This window comes from Fundulus heteroclitus, chromosome 19, assembly GCF_011125445.2.
Source record: "Fundulus heteroclitus isolate FHET01 chromosome 19, MU-UCD_Fhet_4.1, whole genome shotgun sequence".
In the NCBI taxonomy this organism is placed as follows: domain Eukaryota; kingdom Metazoa; phylum Chordata; class Actinopteri; order Cyprinodontiformes; family Fundulidae; genus Fundulus; species Fundulus heteroclitus.
Window position 1 is genome coordinate 23,053,659 of NC_046379.1, and position 16,512 is coordinate 23,070,170.

Below are 16,512 nucleotides of genomic sequence, written 5' to 3' on the forward strand. Positions count from 1 at the left end.
AAGTGAGCTTTCTAGAAAACTGGGGAGAAAATGTCGTAATTAGATTAAACTGCACATTGATTTCGTTCATCCCCACCATCCAGATGACCTATAAATTCTTGTAGAAAATGATATTTTGCTGTTTTATTCGCCAAATGCCTTAACACTGTGCAGATAGATCTAGGAGTCACCATTTAGGTGTGACAACTTCAGAGGCAATTAAAAGTATTATTCTCCTGGAAGCAATAAATTACAAATAAATAAGTACCACGATTTTTTGTTTGCTTTTCTCAAACATATTAAACCAAACTTTCTGAGACGTAGATCTCAGGCTCATGTACTACTGTTCACCGCAGATTCTTTGATAAACACCGCCACCTAGGGGCCACTCCCTCACATGTCATTTAGCCAGGGGTTCTGCGTGCTGTATTGCTAACTAGAAAATTATATGTATAGCAAAATGTGTTATGTCTGCCCCAAAAATGAAGGAAATAATGAAAACACAATGATGCAAACTCGGGTTGCGGATGTGGTCAGCCATTATAAAGCATTTTATTGAAGAAAATTACGTTTTTTCCCCCCCTTCAATCAGTACAAAGTAACCGATGTGACCTGAAATAAAAAGGATCTCCACAGTGCTCTACAAAGCAGGTAAGCACAAAGTATATTCTTGTCTTAGGTAAAAAGTACTGTCTTATTGAGGTTTATATTACAGAACAACAGCCATGAACATGAACAGACGGATAAACGAGCAAAATATATTAATCAAACGTCTCGACAGGGGATCATTTCTTATTGTTGTATAAAAAAATAAATAACTGAATGCACATTTTTGCCCTTAAAGCTTAATTTTGTTTTTCCTTATGTCACACATTTGCTCAATTTCAAAGGGATCTGCTGCTACAGTACTTTATTGACCCAATGAGACTGAAAAAAAACAAAAACAGAATCAAGCGGCAGCACATGCAATATGACACAGTGGTGACAATGTCTCCCATTCTTCCAAACTACACATGCAGAACTAGATTCTCTTTAAAACACACACACACACGCACAATTCATGTCACAATAATGTCCTGGAAGAGGTCAGTGTGTAGTAACCACTTCTCATATGGCTGCTTTTGCATTGAGTTATGACACGAGTCTGCCGCACACCCAGGATTTATAGTCATTTTAAGCCAACTTTGTAAGAAAAAAAATTAATCAAAGTACCCATTAAGAAGCATCTGTTGAACTCTACATCGACAGCTTAATAAAAAACACACCCACACACATACATTTTGACTATGTTACCATGTCAGTTCAACAAATGTGAACGTTACATATTTTCAGTATGCTGACATAAACACGCATTTTATTGAGAATATTTTTGATAAATTTCAGTCAAAGAAGTTGCAACATACCCAGGCTGATGAAAGTGGTTCCCTCATTATAGACTATAACAATAAATACACACAAAATAAGCCTCTTTCCATTCTGAAATCCCCCCTTTTTTTTTTAATTCCTGAGGCAGAAATACTACGGCAGTCTTTCTAGGTGTCCTCAAGTAATCCCGGCAGGAGAATCGCTTCATTAAAGGGCCATGTCGTTTTAAAAACATCAAAAAAAAAAAATCGCTTTGGGCACTTCAGCACCATGATCAGCTCTGTGTATAATCATCGCTTACCCTGTTCAAAGAAACGCGATAAAAGGGCTTGACCAACGATCTACACAGAGGCGCAGTGCGTTCAGCGCTCAGAAAACTCAACTCTAAGCCTGTTTCTTTAACACCAAAAGCGTGCAACGCGACGTTGCTTTGCTTTGCAAAAGACAAAGTTCGAAACAATTCACCAAGAGAGCTTGGACTTTAAAACGGGGCGATATAAAAAAGGATTAGCTCTGTCAGGTGGGATGCTTTTACCTTTAAAAGAGAGGAAGCACTGGAGGAGGAGGGAGAAATTTCATTAAACCTTCACGCGTATCTAACACTAAGTCCTTCGTCCATCTTTCTCTCTTTTTTCATAGCAGGACAGCAGCAAACAAGCTGCTTGTCAAAAGCAGGGGTGGGGACCACAAACTATCCCTTTTTAATGTGATGCACTGTTCTGCTCCCTGCAAAGAAAGTGAAGCTCGGCCCCACAGAGACACAGAGAGGAGGACGGTATTTTTCTTTGGAACAAACAGCAGCGCAGCACATCAGTTAATAGAGCACGGCTCCCAGAGGAGAGCTCAATATAGGACACTCTTCCTCTTCCTCCACTTGAGCTATTAATACACCCAAACAAAAGAAGAGGCTTAATGAGGCAGCAACGGGGGAACTCATGCGAGCTAACTTAGACGAGAGCTTTGTAGTGTTTAGTTTCAAGGATTCCAGCTCTTTTTAGAAGGGCAACGGATCCCCACTTTGCTTCTTCTTTTATGGTTGACGCTATCAGATGAAAAACGAAAGAGGGGAAAAAAAAAAAAAAAAAGCACCGTACATGTACATTGTGCTACGCCCTTTTATGTTTGAACCCATTTGATTCGATCTCTTTTTCTTTTTTCTTTTTTTTTTTTTTACAAAGGGACAAAAGCAACACAACAGCAAAAAAGAGATGCATAGTTTCAGCCATGAGGGTGTGTGCTGGATGTGGATCTTAAGAAGAAGAAAAATAACAGGTTGGTTGCTTTAAAAAAAAAAAAAAAGTAATAAACAGTAATCTTGAACATTTTGAACAAAACTAAACACAGTATGTGAAGCACTACTTTGCATATCTGCATAACAGGAAACCTTTTTGTTTTCATGCAGCTTAAAGCAGCTACCTTAAAGTTAATGCTTTGGTTCAGATTCAGAGTGCATTGAAATGGCAGATGGCGAGAGCGTGTTTGAAAGGACACAAAAACAGACAAGCTCAGGAATTACATTTCACATCTGATCTCCAGTACCCCTTTATAGAAAAAAAATAATTAAATACAGTATTTCAGTTTTTAGAAAGAGACACATATTAACTAGAACAACATGGCGTTAAAAACCATACTGACTAAAACACTGGGACAATATAATATTTAGGCTAGAGTGAAAAGTAGAGGTGCACCGAGTGATCAAGCGGTTACCGGAATCGGACCATTTTTCACTTTGTGGGGGGGGGGTGAGAATCTCAAAAACCCCACCGTTTCCCCCCCGATCAGTGAACGTACCCTAAGCGCTACCGGGTCAAGACGACAACAACACTCTTTGGTGCGGGTGTGGGTTATCAGAGAGGGGAGAAGACTCAAAGCTGGCTGTTTTCGGTAGCAGTAAGGTGTTGAAACTGAAGGCAGAGGAAGCACAGAGATGTAAGAGGCCGTTCCAAAGACACAAAAAAACATTTTTAATGACATGTCGAGACACGTCTGCAGTCTGACTCCTCAAAGGCTAAATCCGCCTCTTTTTCTATACCGTCCCGCTCAATTTCTGCCTCTCCCTTCTTTCTCCTAATGCCACGATAGTCTGTCTGGCGATGGGTCACCAAGAGGAAAGGTCCACCTCTGCTCTGCCTGTATGGAGTAACAGCTGAGCCGGGCAGCTGTTCTTCAACGAGGCGGCTGTTCTCATTCCCAACAACGCCCGGGCTCGATCACTTCCACGGTTCAATCACGCTGCAGCAAAGCGAGCGAGAGCAAAGCTTTCGCAGAGTAGCAGGAAGGCTGACCGGAGCACAGCAAACTTGCTCTGTTTGATCCTCAGGAGCGTTTAACCTTTTGGCTGTAATGGAAATGTCAGCGTTCCTGTAAAGGTCTACATTCTCTAGGAAATACAGCTAGAGACTGCTGTTTTTGAATGGCTGACCACGCTAACCGCTAATATAAGAGGCTAACAAGAGTTTAGCTGAAATCAGTCATTATTTTGTTGTTCTTTTAAAATAATAGTAAAACCTTGATGACCCCCCTCACGACAACAAAGCTACAAAAACACGTATTTCCACTGCTGTTTTCATAGTTTAGCTCTTAAAGGGAAATCGGAGTTGGCTAAAACTGGCCTTGGCAGGTCAAAGCTTTACAAAAATCAGAGATGGTAAATCAGCCACACTTCTCTTCTCAGGGCATCTCCAGTTTAAGGGGGGGGGGGGGTTGGTACATTTATAACGAATCAACGAGTAAAACTCCAATGTCCCAAACTGAATCAGGACCTTCAACATGTGCAAGTAAACAAACTCACACCGAATCAAGTAGGAATCTGCCTTTAAGGCCATAAATACAAAAGGATAAAAGTTGCCAATGATTCAGTTCACATTATATCATGCACCGGAAACTTAGCACTGACCGAATATCTGCACAGTTCCTTATTTCAGACATGCAACGGGACATGGTAGACGGAGAAAGGACAGCATCAAAGATGGCGAACGAGCTGACTTCTGTCAGATATAAAAGAGTTTTCCCATTTTTTTTAAAACGCAACATGTTTTTGTTTTTTTTTTACTCCATGGTGCCCCGCAGTCTCCTGAAATATCACCACCTCTACACTCGTAGCTGGAAACCGGACATTACTTGATTCAGCTGCAATTTTGGCACGCACAAACAAGCTTCCTGTTACCAAGTAATTGCATTTCGTTATTTCTGAACAGGAGACCACTTGAAGCTGCCCCCTTTCAATCGTCAATCAGAGAAAGCTCTACTTCATCTCACATTGAGCGGATCTGAATTTTTCATCTGGGCCACCGAAGATCTAATTGGCTGTAGTGGGAAGGACACAATTAAGTCTTACGCGTTGCGGCCGAAGAATAGTCCACTGCTGCGCTAAATGCTGCTGACCTGAGGACAGCGCCTCGTAGATAAGCAGCCATGCTAAGTTTTGAAGTACTCCCACATCGGAGGAAACAACTCGAAATAAGCCCTGCTCTCAGGGTCGCATCCCTGCAGGCTGCAGAGTCCTCAAGACGACAATAAACGCTTGGATTTGGCAGAAACTACAAAACACGTTGGCTTGTTTCTTAAAATGTTTACATTTCTGCTTATTTAAAAAATATTTAACAACTGACAACAACGTTGGCTATTTTCTTTTGTCCATAATATCAATGTCTATATGACTGTCTTAATAACCTGCTAATAAAGAACTGTACGTACACAAAAATATGTTTTTTTTTTTTAAAAGACTCTCTGTATCCACTATTTCTATTCGGGCTCATTTGGAGCCATAAATAAGTTAACAATATAGCTTATCATAAATACATTACAGTCTAAAATTCACATATAAATAAACGCTCCATCTCTCAGAGACTTCTCAAAGAAGCAATTTGACCCACGGTTTTGTTACATATCTTCTCTCCTTTTGACGAAAAATACAAAGCCTCCATGGTTTAAATACTACAAGTTTCCCTTTAAAAAACGCCTAGAGACGTGGACAGATACAGAGAACGAGGAGCGGACCGAGCTTCTTCTTCTTTCTTTTTTTTTTTTTGAATGACGAGAATAAAAATCTCTCTCCCTTCTATCTTCCTGGACCGGGGGCAGCGGGAGCAGCCCTTAAGACAACAACGACAACTTCTGCCTGGTCCAGTCCCTGATTGATACAGAGAAGGTGTGAAAGCTGGAGAAAAATAAAAAAGGAAAGAGAGGCTATTGCTAGTGATGACTGATTGAGTGATATTACGGCGCAAGCTGCTGCTCCTGCTGCATGCTCGGTTCTGGTGACATGCAGACGTCCATGCAATAGAGCTGGAGGCAGGAAGCTATCAGGGGCGCAGACAAAGAAGAGAGTCGGCTCCACGGTCCGTCAATGAGGCTGAATCTGGACTTGTCTCCTGCTGTCTCACTGTCCCTCTGAAAAGTGGAAGGCTGAAAGTGCCGTCTGCTCTCCGCAGTCTGTTTCTTCAGGCCCTGATGTGTTGACATGGGGGCTGTTGGAAGGCGGCGGAATGGGTTCGCCCTCTGTTGATGTCTTCTCTTGAGACTGGGAGGAGGAGGAAGAGGAATGGGTGCTCTCACTGGAACTGCTGCGGGTCTCTGTGCTGGTACTTGTCTTTTTCATTTTCCTCCTCTTGGCTAGTGGCGCCTTGTCCACTGTTTGCAGGCGGAAACCTTCCCGTTTACATTTGTTAAATGCCTAAGAAGGAATAGAAGGCTAGATTAGTACAAGTTCTGTCAATTAGTTCTTTTCTAACCAATCTCTTGGTTTAATATTTGTCGGCAGAGACACTGCTCCTCTTGGTCCAACATTTTTACATCAATATATAATTAAAAGTTGCTGCTGTCTTTATTAAAGCTGCTATTTTAACAACAAAATGTGCTTTGTAAACTTCTCTGTGTGACAGAGAACTAACTCGGCACATCACCCTGAACACCATCCTCTCTCTGGAACAGGGTGGTGGCAGCATCATGTTTTCTGGATGACTTTCTTTGCTATTAACAGGGAAGTTATTTCAAAGTTAATGTGAAAATGTAACTAAATAAAAGGCAATTCTACAAGAAAAACCTGGAACTTTAAACAGATCAAACGGTTTAGATCGAAGCATTGCAGCCAAAGATGGTTTACAAAGCGTTGACTCAGAAAGGACTGAATATACCAAGCTTCAAACGTCTCCATAGCTGTAACCCTGACCTTACAGCTGTGCCCCTTGGTCTTCATGATGCCGTTTCTCCACTTCTTCTTCTTTCTGCTTTTCTTTTTCAGGGGTCGCCACAGCGAGTCATCTGTCTCCATCTAAACCTGTCATTTGCATCTTTCTCTCACACCAGCTGCCTTCATGTCTTCTCTCCCTCAGTGCTTAAATCTCAAGGCCTCACACCTGGCAGTTCCAGCCTCAGCATCCTTCTACAGATGCTCTCACTACTCCTTCTCTACATGTCCAAACCATCTCAGTCTGGCTTCTCTGGTTTTATCTCCAAACCATCTAACATGAGCCGTCCCTCTGATTTATCCATCCTCGTGACTGCCAAAGACAACCTCGACATCTTCATCTCTGCTACCTCCAGCTCCGCCTCCTGTCTCTTTCTCAGTGCCACTGTCTCTAAACCAGACGACATCGCTGATCCTTTTTTAATCACACAACATACCTGACACTTTCCTCCAACCGTTCCAACCTGCTTGGACACGTTTCTTTACTTCTTTTTCACACTCACTGTTTTCGCTGCACTGTTGACCTTAAGTAGCTAAAATCCTCCCCTTTTTTATCTGTGCTTCCTGTAACCTCATGACTCCACCCGAGTCCCTCTCATTCACACACATGTATTTTGCGCTGCTACGGCTACACTGCAAAAACAGAACTAAAAATAAGTAAAATTTTCTTTAAATGAGTGTATTTGTACTTGATTTGAGCAGCTAAATGAGATTATCTGCCAATGGAATGAGTATTATTACCCCTAAAATAAGATATTTAGATAAACTGCACTTAAAATAAGACGATGGAGATGAGTTGTTTCTATTTTAAGTGCAAAAATCTTATTTTATTGGCAGATTATTTTATTTACCTGCTCAAATTAAGTACAAATACACTCGTTTCAAGAAAATTTTAACTTATTTTTAGTTCTGTTTTTGCAGTGTAACTTTCATTGCTTTCCCTTCCACAGGGTGAACCTCCATCTCTCTAGGGTTCTCTCCAGCTGTTCCCTGCTCTCACCACAGGTCACAAGGTCATCTGCAAAGATCATCGTCTATAGAGATTTCTGTCTAACCTCATCTCTCAACCTGTCCATCACCACAGCAAACAGGAAGGGGCTCAGTGCCGATCCTTGATGCCGTCCCACTCTGTCACGCCTACAGAGCACACCTCACCACAGTCTTCCAGCTCTCATACATGTCCTGCGCCACTTTAACATACTTCTCTGTTAATCCAGACTAGGGCTGGACGATAATTCAATAACAATATATATCGATCGATAGACGTGTGGCGCATTAGGAAAAAATAGGGTCGATAAAAGTTTGATAGAAACAGTTTTCCTTCCTTCCTTTCAGCCTATCATATTAGTTGATGCTACAGTCACTGCTTCCTCTCGACCAATCGTAATTGCGGACCCAGGCACGGCGTCACAAAGCGCCGCCCTCTCAAACCACAACACAGAGCGCGTGAATATGTCGCAGCAAGGAGCGGTGGAGGGGTTTTACTAGTTCGCCAGTCTGACAGAAATAAACCAGTGATTTGTAAAACTTGCAAGGAACCAAGAAAAAAACAAATCTGGTAACGCAACCAACTTGTTTCATCACGTAAGCCGCTCACTACCGCAGCAGCGCGAGCTGTGCAGCCCCGCGCGACTCCGCGGATATGCTGCTGTTGTCTGCAGTTAAAAAAACCTGGCTTCAAACAATTACTCGCCACTCTTGATCCGCGATATAACGTTCCGGGACGCAAGTTTTTCTCTAACAGCACTCCCTAAATTGTGGGACTAGTGCAGGGAATCTGTGCAAAATGAGCTGCAATCTGTGCCCTTAGACGACCTCAGCCCTGCGTCAGCCTCTCAATTATGAAACCTCAGAAGTAACTACTGTACTATTCCCACCTAAATAGGCTAATTTATTTATTTATTTGGTATATTTATTTTGGTCATTTTACTGGTCACTTTAGATTATTCTTTGTCAGTATTTAATAACATAACTCAGGTCTTTTAAGTTATTTTTCTTAAAAAAAATTCTGTTATGGTTAAAAAAGTTGGTTAAATAAAGATTTAATTGGAATTCTGTGTTTGTGTTCTTTATTAAAATTAAATCATTTAGCAATATCATAAAATATCCAGGCAGAGCTGCACATAAAATATGGTTTTAAATATTTTCAATAATTATCGATATCGATCAATATGCATTTTTTTTTATCGATAAGCTTTTTTTCTATATTGTCCAACCCTACTCCAGACTTCCTCATGCACAGCTCCTCTCTCTATGTCACATGTTTTCTCTTGAGCTACAAAAGTGATGCTGTGGGTTCATTAATCTCTAATGAACCTCTGAGGCCAGAAACAGAACAGCTGGATTTAATAAGGAGGTTAAAATGCATGCAGGTGGACTCTACTGATCGGGCGACGTCTGAAGGCAGTTGGCTGGACTGATTTTATTGAGGGGTGTCAGAGGAAAAGGGGCCTAAATACATGTAGATGGCGGATTTTGAAACTTTTCAGCTGTTAGTTGTGAAAATGTCTTATTATTATATCTCAAACAGAGTGGTCAAGTCAGTAGCGGGCTCCCAGAAGAAGAGCGTTACTGGAATAGATGGAACATCCTCACCTACTTTCTGACAACAGAGTTCTCTCATTACTTTCTTACATTAAAGGTCACTTTGACACACGTGTGAACAGAGGCAGTGGAGGAGCCGAGAATGTCGGGGGTCATGAGTGGGTTGGAGGACAGCTGGCTGTCGTCCTGGAGCCAGGCGTTGTAACGGAGGCCGCACATCTTAATCCTCTTGTCTGGATCCACCGTCAGCAGCTCTGCAGGAAAAAGACCCAGATAATTTACTTTACACATAGGAGAGGAAGTGATGTTCTTCCCCAGGCAGATGCTTATGCCGTTGCAGAGGTAACCTAATGTTCCTACTGGCTAACAGCCAGCAGGGGGCAATGACGATGATGATGATGATGATGATGATGATGATGATGATGATGTGGGAAATTGCTCCAAATTATCTCCATTGTTTTATTGTCACTTGAAAACATTTTCTTAATCAGTTTTTGATCCCATCTAGATTGACATTCCAAAAAATAAAATATAATCATGTGAAATGTTAACATGGGAATTCTTGAACGAAATAAACAATAAAAAAGACTAGGTCAGTGACCTAGGTGGCTGCATTTCAGTTTCAAAGAGTTTGTCCATAAAATCTGGACAGGGATTGGCTTTCAAGAGAACAAAAATGGAAGAGTGAACGATCTTCTGCTACAGTCTTGCATATTTAACCATATGCTACATCCATCCATCCATTTTCTAACAGTCTATCCCTGTTGGGGTCACTAGGGTTGCTGGTGCCTGTCTCCAGCTGTCAATGGGCGAGAGGCGGGGTACACCCTGGACTGGTAGCCAGTCTATCGCAGCCATATGGTACATTTTGGAATAATACATAATTTTTAGGACAAAAAGCGGGACCTTTAACATCTTGAATAATGATTTTGAAAATTGCGGTCTAAGTTGGGAAACCGGTGAAACAGATGACACCATCATCTGCAGCTGATGGCTTAAAGGCGCCATGATGAAGAATCACCATGATGCAACCCACTGACTACAACAGGAAACTCCAAAAAGAAGAAATCTGTCTAAACTGGAGGGTTGTTAATAAATACAATGTGGAGTGAGGAGCTCAAATCAGACAAAAAAAGAATAAAAGCAGCAAGTTAGATAAGCAGGTGAATGTAAACCCAAAAATATGAGAATTGTTCAATTACAATCATGACAGAGAAAGAAAGTACTTTAGCAATGTACTTGACTATTAGGGTGATTGTGGTGGGTTAATATATTGTAGTTATTAAATTAGTTTGATATATGTTTTTCGTGGAGCTAAATTTGGTCCTCAGCTGAAGTTCAGCTGAGGACAAACTTCCTGTTTTGACATCAATTTTATATCTTAGCTAAATCTGTGTGTCTTATCAGCAAGGCTGCAGACAGCTTTACATGCCAACTTTGAAAAGATTTTCATACCCCTTGAATCAAATTTGGTCACGTAGCAGTTAAAAACTTCAGTGTATTTTATAAAGTAGTGCATACGAGTGAAGTGAAAGGAAATGATACATAGCTTTATTACTTTTTTTTTAAACAAATAATGTGACGTGCAATTGTTCTCACCCCTAAATAAAAACAACAGGGAATCAGAAGACACCCAATTATCAAACAGAGTCCAGGTTTAGGTTATAAAACATTCCCAAGTTTTAAGCATCTAACAAAGCTCTGTTCAATCCATTATCTTGATAGCGGAAAGAGTTTGAAACTGTAAACCTTCCCTCATTTGGCTGTGCACCGATACAGACAGGACGTTCAAGGAGAGCATTAATCATTGAACCAGCCAAGAGGCCCAAGGTAACTATGGATGATTTGCAGGGATCCGAAGCTCGGTTGACAGGAAAACAATTAGCCGCACGCTCCATAAATTTTGGCTTGGGAAATGTGGCAAGAAAAATGCCACTGTTGAATAAATCAATATGAATATCAGGTTTTCACTCTTCCTTATACTGCGGAGGGCACAACAAACACTTCAAAGAAGATGCAGGTAAGATGAGACTAAACTGAACTTTTTGTCCTAAATGTAAAATAATGTATGTGGGGGAAGAATCATCCTGCGGGGTGTTATTCTTTAACAAAGCTGAACAGAGACGATGGGAAGATTGGATGAAGATGAATACAAGGCAATCCTGGAAGATGCAGGCAGCTAAAGACTTGAGCCTCAAATGCACAAAAACCTTCTTCTACCCGATCTGTCACATGAAATCCAAACAAAATAGACTGAAGTGTGTGGGTGTGATATGACAAAATGTCAAAACGTTTTAAGGGGTGAAATTCTTGTCCCAAATAAACCTAAACCTGGGTATCTTTATTATTGTAACAAAAAAACACATATATTTCATCTTATTCATTTTAGTATATAATTTTTTTATCTTAAGATCCAAATAACTGTGAGGAGGTTACAGCCTCACCTTGTATTAGGTCTTTAGCCTGCTGGGATACATTTCTCCAGGCCTCGCCTCCAAAAGAGAAATCTCCTTGCTTGATTTTGTGCATGATCTCCTCGGCACTGGTGTGGGTCAGGCTCTTCTCCTGACACTGAAAAGGCACCTGTCCAGACAGCATGGTGTACTGAAACGATAGCAAAACCGGCATCAATCTGGAATACAGACTTAATTACCTACTTATAGTGTCATGCTGTAATGCTCGCATGTTGTGCAAACTCTTAGATGTTTGTTTTAGTTAATAGCACGCTGCCTACATTGAGCTGGGAGAGGAACGAGGCACTGGTGCTTATATGGCATGCTTTAAAAGAGCTCTCGACCGATCACGACCGTCCACATTTTTTCATTGTTATGCTGCGTGTTGTTGACCATGGTTTCACCAGCACTAAAAAGTGGAGAGTCCTGTGCTCAGCTGAATGAACAGGATGCTCTCACCTTCGCCCGCTTACATCTGCCCTCAGATTTCTCATTAAAAAGGACAGCAGTGGGGGAAGAGCGCTTTTGCCCACTGTCTCAGCTCACTTGGCTTGCAGGGCGCTGTGCACACAGCATGTCAGAAGCCATTTTATTAAAGCTTCATGAAGCAGACCACTATGTATCCCCCCCCGGAGGGAGAGCGGCAAAACAGCGCATAAATATAAAGCCATTGCTCTGTAGGCATGACTGGCCAGGACAGAAATCCGTGTCCCCTCCACAACCTCGCTTTCTTTATTTCCTGCTTTATCCAGAAATGTTGAAAAGCAGTGAACGACGATTTAATAGAATCCGTTCACCATGGGGATACCATAAGTTTAGATGAAAACTATGCACAATACCCAGCATTCATTATTATACATAAAAAAATTAGCCGAGTATGAAGCTTAAGATCAGAACGGGATAACAGCGTTAAAGATAAGCTTCAAAGTGGATGTGTGGATTTAAATAATATTAGTGAATATAAGACATTTGTATAGTGCAGTCACCAAAAAGCATGGCCTTAAACACATTTGAAACATGTTGCATGGATCTCTAACACCAAGCACAATCTGCGGTGGCTGATATCTGACCTTTATAAAGCTTTGATCAGTGATTTTGACCAATCATAACTTCACAAAATAATATAAAAGCAGGGTTTCCCCCACTTATAGGCCTGACAGGCCACCAGGCTTTACTTGCACCCCAGATTAAATACGTTTTTTTTATATACATCGATAGCAGTGAAACCAATGATGCTATAGTATGGTTGCCGAAATAATAAATGCCTTGTTATAACAGATACAAAAAATTAATAATTCAATGACTAATTAACAACCACACAGCAGGAGGGCTTGAAGACTATATTTTTAATTATTAATTGTCATATATTTTATTATCATAGTTTATAAAGAGAAATTGTAATTGGCTAGATTGAGCACATAAAAGCTTTAAAAACACAGCAAATTGGAAATCAGCAGCAAAATTCTGATCAGTTCATCTCTTAGGGAAGAGACCGCCTGTAACCTTTTCTGATGATGATCGTGTCCTGGGTAGGAATTAATAGTCAGTTGGAAGCATGAGCTTTCTAATGTAAAAAAGCTGCAGGTAAAAGGGCTCTTTTTAGAAGTATTCAGAGTTCAATTCTTGAATATCATACAAGATCTACAATAGTTTGACAATAGCTAATTAATATCTTCCAAATTTAAACAGTGACTCTCTTTTAAAGCATATATTTGCCTACAACTGAAAAAAATGTCATTGTTTTACATGAAACAATGAGCAAGTAAAGCAGAAACCAAAACAAAACATTAAACTAAACAACACTGTGCTTAATTTGTAGCAGTTTACTTTTATTCTAACCTGTTTTACCTAAAGCAATAACATTCTGCATTTTTTTTGTTTCCTTAACTGAATCTATTAGAAATATGGGATTTTTAAAACTACTAGAAGGCAGAGATTCAAGTGTGCTGTCATTGCTTCATATTGAATTATGCTGTATTATTCAGATTACCAGTATTATGGATCATGTACTTACCAGAATGACCCCCAGACTCCACAGGTCACAGGACTCATCATAGCCGGTATATTTGAGGATCTCTGGGGCAGCATACTGCAGGGTGAAGCAGGGAGTCTTCAGCAGCTGATTGTCTGGAGGTTTTAGCCTCGCAAAGCCAAAGTCTATGATTTTTATCTCGGAGTTCTCACTCTCGTCCGTGAAGAGCAGGTTCTACAAAGCAATTCGAGACACGGACAGCAGTCATTTTCTTCTTTTTTTCCCCCCCTCGGCTCGGTTCAGTCAAGAGCCTGCTAAATTGTACTTCAAGGCTGCCCGGGTCCTTCTGACCCACGTTAGGGTCAAACAATTTTACTCTTGTTTTGAAGAAGATTGCAGAGTCAGAGTGACAACACGCCACATCATATGCAGTTCAGAAAAACACAGTAATTCTCTCTTCAAAGCATATGATCCAGCCCGGCTGAATTTACCACAAAGGACACATGAACATTCCTAGTCCTGCTGAGTTCTGTCTGGTACCTCTGGTTTCAGGTCCCTGTGCACCACTCCTACATCATGCATGTGACTGACGGCGGACACCAGTTTGCGCATGATGCGGCTGGCCTCCGTCTCGCTGAAGTGTTGCTTCCTCCGGATTCTCTCCAGCAACTCTCCTCCACCGAGCAGTTCCAGAACCAGGAATGTGTGGAGCTACAGCAAAAAACACAGAACGCGGTAGTCTTAGAGATTTTCCAGCTTGATTGACCTGGTACATTGATGGGTTGGTCAGAAACTCAAAATTACAATCAAAGATCACACCGTGTGGAAGCGCTGCCAGGACGAGTTAACCACAACACTACAGTGTGAAACTTGTTACTGGGCAAAGAACACCCAAAGTTAACTATCTTCTTTATATATATATATATATATATATATATATATATATATATATATATATATATATATATATATATATATATATATATATATAATTTTTATTTCTATTTTTTTCTTCTTGAGTCCTTAAGTTATGAGTTGGGCTGGATGATATAACCTAAAATTATATCACAATATATTTCATAATTTCTGTCGATACACGATATATTTACAATATCGATATAAACCAAATAAAAGCCTCAGAAAGACTGCAAAGCCATGTTTATAAAACTCTTCCAATAAAACATTTTAGAAATATTTGCTTTAAAAAATAAACCACATAAAATCTAATAAAACCCAGAACGTCAGTCATGACAAATGCCATAATCATAGACTGTAATGTATATTGAAATATTGGAAATTTATTGAATAAAGTTATATCGCGATATATATTGATATTGAATTATTGTCCACACCTACTTATGAGTCAACTGCTCTATTAAGTATATTTTGTTCACAAGTTTCATCCAGTCGTCTAGTGTTGGTGAATCTGACTTAATCAATTTACTTGTGTTTGCTTTTTTAACAAGCTACCAAAAAAAAAAATCAGTAAATATTTGTCTTCTTTTACCCCAATTCCTTCTTTCATATACCCAAAACACAGAAGTATACCCAACTTGGATATATAATAGCCCAGAATTGATAGCAAGGTGAAAAGATTACTAATTTCATTAGAACTATGGTGTTCAAAAAGGAAGTCTGAAGGGCCACAAAAGCTGTAAAAAAGCTATTTAAAAGGAAACTATTTCATCCACGAAATTCCAAGACATGGAGTTGTTTTCCATGTCCTTTGTCAGTCAGGAAACATGTTGGATTTGTAAATATTGGCAGATTTTGCAATATCTCAGAGTTAAGGTCTGAGACGCTTCCACTACTGCACTTTTTATAGCATAAGAAAATAATATGACTTTGGTAAATCAGGCTCCAGGATCCCCTACACATTTGACAATGAGGCAATACATAATAAGACCAAAAGATGAGCCAGACTGCTTTAGATTTTTTGAGTATGTTAAAAAAAACTCCATAACATGAGCGTCGATGCTCTCAAATACCATGTATACTGGACATGTGCACCGCTGTCACAACAATGATGCTCCATTAATCACCTCAGCATGCAAAATGCTTGAAACTCAAAGTATGACCTACTACCTGATCATTTCAGCAAATACTTGTCTGACCAGTTGGAGGCACTCATAGGCCACTGAGATGTTATTCTCAGGTGGTCAGATAATCCTTACATAATCATAATATAAATAAAAATTATAATAAAAGTAGAATTAAACCTTTTTAATCTTAATACACGCACACTGTTCCAATCGGGGGCGGATTGAAAGCGATCGACATTCTCCAAAGGGGAACAAGACCACTTTGACCCATACACTACAGTGTTTCCCAGAACCAAAACCGCAGCTTATTTTATTTAAGAGTAAAGAAACATACTGAAAGGCTAGCAAACATTCCCACATTTTGGTTAACGTTTGTCTAATTATATTATCACTGTTTCTTGCCAAACTCATTTAAAGCAATCCCCAAGCTTATATCGTGTTGTTAAATTAGTGATTTCTTGCATATTTAATTTTTTGCATATTTAATTTATTAGTTTTAGCTTCAACTATATTTTAAACAGACAAGTGAGATGTTCAAACACAGACAAACAGTCCATCCCTGATCTCGTGGTGGTGAGATCAAACCACAATAGTATTGAATAAAAGTGAAAGGGCTCTAATAAAGATGGAGGGGAATAAAGTGTCCGGGCAGCAGGGTAGAGTTTCTAATTAGTGCTGGATCTAAAGGAACAAAAGCAGGACTCAGTTGAGACGAAGCGAGGCAGCGCAGCTTTGATCTGGGTCACACGCCTGCGAGGTACAGTAATAACCCCGCTGAGCTCATCAGGACTAAAGTGGTGCTCCTGGGCATGAAGGACTTTGGCTAATGAACCTGTGTGCAGTCAGACGCTTGGAAACACCTTCCCAAATAACCGAGGTAAGCCACGTCAAAGCGTATGCACACTCAGTTTGGGTTAAGTGTGCAACTCTATTAGCAACACAGTGAATCTAGGTTGTTTCCATTCAGCC

At 40.2% G+C, this 16,512-nt stretch overlaps 1 protein-coding gene across 1 annotated transcript in view; it reads right to left on the reverse strand.

The window, feature by feature from the left end:
• Window positions 1–507: 507 nt before the first annotated feature.
• Window positions 508–16,512, reverse strand: part of rps6ka5 (ribosomal protein S6 kinase, polypeptide 5) — a 36,264-nt gene continuing 20,259 nt past the window's right edge. The window contains exons 13-17 of the mRNA XM_036150500.1: window positions 14,042–14,212; window positions 13,544–13,735; window positions 11,521–11,680; window positions 9,167–9,330; window positions 508–6,019 (exon numbers count right to left, since the gene is read on the reverse strand). Coding sequence (XP_036006393.1) covers window positions 5,726–6,019; window positions 9,167–9,330; window positions 11,521–11,680; window positions 13,544–13,735; window positions 14,042–14,212 — 981 coding nt within the window. The 3' untranslated portion in view covers window positions 508–5,725. The remainder of the gene's footprint in view (window positions 6,020–9,166; window positions 9,331–11,520; window positions 11,681–13,543; window positions 13,736–14,041; window positions 14,213–16,512) is intronic.